At 36.4% G+C, this 4,381-nt stretch overlaps 1 protein-coding gene across 1 annotated transcript in view; it reads left to right on the top strand.

Moving 5' to 3' along the window:
• Nucleotides 1-351: 351 nt before the first annotated feature.
• The window catches only part of LOC141686321 (uncharacterized), an 8,076-nt gene continuing 4,046 nt past the window's right edge, over nucleotides 352-4,381 (top strand). The window contains exon 1 of the mRNA XM_074491361.1: nucleotides 352-1,827. Coding sequence (XP_074347462.1) covers nucleotides 352-1,827 — 1,476 coding nt within the window. The remainder of the gene's footprint in view (nucleotides 1,828-4,381) is intronic.

The raw sequence follows: 4,381 nt of genomic DNA, 5'->3' as shown, positions 1-4,381 counted from the left end.
CTTGATGAGAAAATAATAAGGCAGGGGCCGACTAATAATTTTGTAACATGAATAATACTCTGAAGTGTATGCTTGTTTATAAATGTTAGTGGTCAGTTTCAAATAATTACGAATTCACTGTCTAAAATATTTGGTATCATGTAATAGAAATATATGCTAGTTTTAGTATATAATTAATTAGCTTTTTTAAGGGGCTGGTTATGTTAATTAAGTTTTTAAGGGACTCGTTTAGTGTAACTATAAAAGATGTATGATAATAAATGGATAAAATATAAAACAATAAATGTGGTGCTAATATTATAGAAATTTAGCGGTATTCTAAATTTGATAATTGTTTTCTTTTATGTAGACATGACTGATCAGGATAGTAATTGGTTAAATCATCCTAAATATAGTGAAGTATATAGGAATGGAGTACAAGATTTTGTGAGAAACTCGATGTCTAAATTCGGTGTTGGAAATGAAATGAAGTGTCCTTGTCGTCCATGTAATAATCGTCTATGGTGGTCTCAAAAGGATGTTTATGATCACCTTGTCTGCAATGGACCTCATGAGAGATTAGTACACTTTATATACGAGGTTTCAATATCGACGATGGAGCGCGAAGAAAATAACGGGTTTCAAGATAATATTGATGAGATGCTGAACGCTGCCTATGGTAATGTGGGACCGAATGCAGATGCAAAAAAATTTCTACGTCTTGTCGAGGAAGGAAGACAGCCATTATATCCAGGTTGTAAGAAATTTTCGCGTTTAAGTTTCTTAATTAGGCTTTATAACTGGAAGTGTCTTAATGGCATAACCGAGACGACTTTTAGTGAAATAATAGAGTTATTAAAAGAGGCTGTTCCTGAGATTAGGTTGCCTAAATCTTTTAATTCTGCTAAAACTACCATCAAGGATTTAGGTCTTAACTACGTGAAAATACATGCATGTCCGAATGACTGCATGTTATATTGGGGTGAAAATGAAAAAGAAGTTAAGTGCAGAAATTGTGGTGTTTCAAGGTGGAAGGCTGTGGCACAAGGGTCAGAAAATAATAAAATTACAGCCAATATTATGAGATACTTTCCACTAAAACCAAGGCTGCAACGAATGTTTTTGTGCAAAGACTTCTCTAAACTAATGAGCTGGCATGCAGTAGATCGAAAGAAGGACGGGAAGTTACGACATCCGGCTGATGGGGAAGCCTGGAAGACAATGTATGCCACATATCCCCATTATTCTTCAGATAATCGGAATGTCAGATTAGGTGTAACTTCTGACGGCTTTAATCCATATCGCAAGATGAGTTCCACTCGCAGTATATGGCCAATTGTTATCGTTAACTACAACCTCCCTCCCTGGTTGAACATGAAACCCAAAAATTTAATCCTCTCAACAATAATACCTGGTCCCAATGATCCCGGAAACAATATCGATGTCTACATACAGCCGTTGATCACGGAATTGAAAGAGTTATGGAATGTAGGGGTGGAAACTTATGATTCTTTAACAGATCAGAACTTTATATTACATGCAAGCATCTTGTGGACCATTAGTGACTTTCCTGGATACGCAATGTTGTCGGGTTGGAGCACAAAAGGCAAATTAGCATGTCCAATATGTAATTACGAGACGTCGTCGAAGTATTTGAAATATAGCAAGAAGGTCTGCTATATGAATCATCGAAAATTCCTAGACCCCAACCACAAGTGGAGGTCTGATAAGAGACGATTCAATGGTGATGTTGAGACTGGAAAAACTCCTACAATGCTATCTGGGAGGGAAATTGAAGTCTTGCTGGATGGTTATGTGAACACATTTGGAAAGGGAAGTAAACGGAAAGTTAGTTGCGAAACTAACCCTTGGAATAAGAGGTCAATATTTTTCGACTTATCTTATTGGAGAGATAACTTAATTCGACATAACTTGGATGTAATGCACATCGAGAAGAACATCTGTGATAGTGTTCTAGGCACATTGTTAAATATGGGAGGCAAGACAAAGGATCATATGAATGCTCGATTAGATTTGTAAGAATCTGGTATAAGGAAGGTGTTAGGAATATGTGTATTAGTTTGATTATAAGTTAAACAAAACACTTAAGTAGAAATCTAGTGTTTGTAGCCTCAACGGATAAGACCACTCTGGCTATCCGTTGATGGAGTAGCTTTACTTAGAAATAAGTTCAGTATTGTAGCACATTTCAGTTTCTGTATTTAAGCTATAATTCTTAGATGTTGTGGGAAATTATAAGTCATGTTGACTACTAGTGGATATGCAAATAGGAGGGCTAATTGTAAATTTCATGCCTTGTAATTTTGTATAAGTGAAGTAGTATCAACTGATAGATTAAAGGCCTTCAACGGATGAGAAACAAAGCTTCAACGGATGTCTCTAAAGCTTCAACGGATAACATCCATCAACGGATAAGTGCATCAACGGATAAAGCTTCAACTGCTAATGCATCAACGGATAAAGCCATCAACGGATGAAAGTTTCAACAGATGCTAAGTTCAATAGCAGTTGACAGTGACAATTCATAAGCTGACGGAGGCACATGGGTTGACAGAGACAATTGGAATGTGGTAGCCTCTTGGAGGAATCAAGAAAATGCAGCATTTCCATTCTGGTGCAAACAAGGAAGTATTCAAAGATTTAAAGATTATCCTAGATTGCATTGGATAGAGAAATGAAGAAGAAACATGTGAAGAACTTTTTCAATTGTATTTTTATTTTTGTCTTCACTTGTAAACTTGGTGATATATACACCAATTTGCAGCTAGTAATTAGATGGTGAATTTTCCAGAGCTGTTTAGAAAAACATAGAGAGAAAATCATCTAGTTTGTACTAGGACACAGCTGTGATCAATTCTTTGAATCACAGATTTTATGAAATACACATCTCTGGCGGAACAATAAATCCACCAGAAAAGTTTTTAAAGCTTTTGTGTTCTTTACATTTGTGTCTTGAATATATTTCTTTCTGTATCTGCTCAAAACAATTCACACACAACTGATCATTAAAACACTTAGCCTTTGAAACTGTTCAAAACTTGAAAAAGTTTTGAGATTTGCATTCAACCCCCCTTCTGTAAATCTCATTGTTAGTTCCTTGGGAATAATAATTGGTATCAGAGCAAGCTCTTAACTTACAAAGAGTTTAAAGATCTATTCTACTAACATCATGAGTAAGAAGGATATTGGTGTAAAGATTTCAATCCTGGAAAGAGATAATTATCATCACTGGAAAGTGAAGATGCATCTACATCTTCTCTCTCAAGATGAAAGCTACATCAACTGCATTGAAAATGGTCCTCACATCCCTCACAAGGTGCCACAGCTGCAACTGCCATAGTTGCTGTTGGACAGTCTATTCCCAAGCCAAAAGCAGAATGGAGTGATGAAGATATTGAAGAGGTTCGCAAGGACAAGAAAGCCATGAACATTCTGTTTAATGGCCTAGATCAAGATATGTTTGATAATATCATTAACAGCCAAACTGCTAAGGAGATTTGGGATACTGTGCAACTTATCTGTGAAGGTACTGAACAAGTTAGAGAAAACAAAATGTAGCTTCTCATTCAACAGTATGAATACTTTCATTTTGAAGAAGGAGAATCACTGAATGATACCTTTAATAGATTTCAGAAACTGTTGAATGGATTGAAGCTGTATGGCAGAGTGTACCAAGTCAAGGATTCCAACTTAAAATTTCTAAGGTCTCTACCAAAGGAATGGAAGCCTATGACTGTCTCACTAAGGAATTCTCAAGACTATAAGGACTTCACACTTGAAAGATTATATGGAATTTTGAAGACCTATGAACTTGAGATGGAGCAAGATGAGCTATTGGAAAAGGGAAAGAGAAAAGGTGGATCAGTTGCACTTGTAGCTGACAATGAGAAGACTGAAGCCAGGAATGAAGAAAAGACAATGCCAAGTCTCAAAATTGGCACAAGCAAATCAGAATCAAGCAAGGGAAAGGAGCAAGTAGCTGAGGTTGAAAACAATTCCAGTCAAGATGACTCTGATGATGTTGATGAACATCTGGCTTTTCTGTCCAGGAGGTTTGCAAAGATGAAATTCAAGAAAAATGCTAGATTCATTAAGCCAAACAAGAACATGGTGGACAAATCTAAGTTCAAATGTTATAACTGTGGCATAAGTGGACACTTTGTAAATGAGTGCAGAAAGCCAACTTCTGAGAAGAAGAAATTTGAGCAAGTGGATTACAAAAAGAAATATTTCGATTTGCTCAAACAAAAGGAAAGAGCTTTTCTGACTCAGGATGACTGGGTAGCTGATGGAGCCAATGAAGATGATGATATGGAATATGTCAACCTAGCCCTGATGGCTAATTCCGATGAAAATAAAACTAGTTCATCAAGCAACCAGG

Source organism: Apium graveolens, chromosome 9 (assembly GCF_009905375.1).
Source record: "Apium graveolens cultivar Ventura chromosome 9, ASM990537v1, whole genome shotgun sequence".
Lineage (NCBI taxonomy): Eukaryota > Viridiplantae > Streptophyta > Magnoliopsida > Apiales > Apiaceae > Apium > Apium graveolens.
The sequence above is the reverse complement of the archived record's forward strand: the minus strand, read 5'-3'. Positions and strand labels throughout refer to the sequence as shown.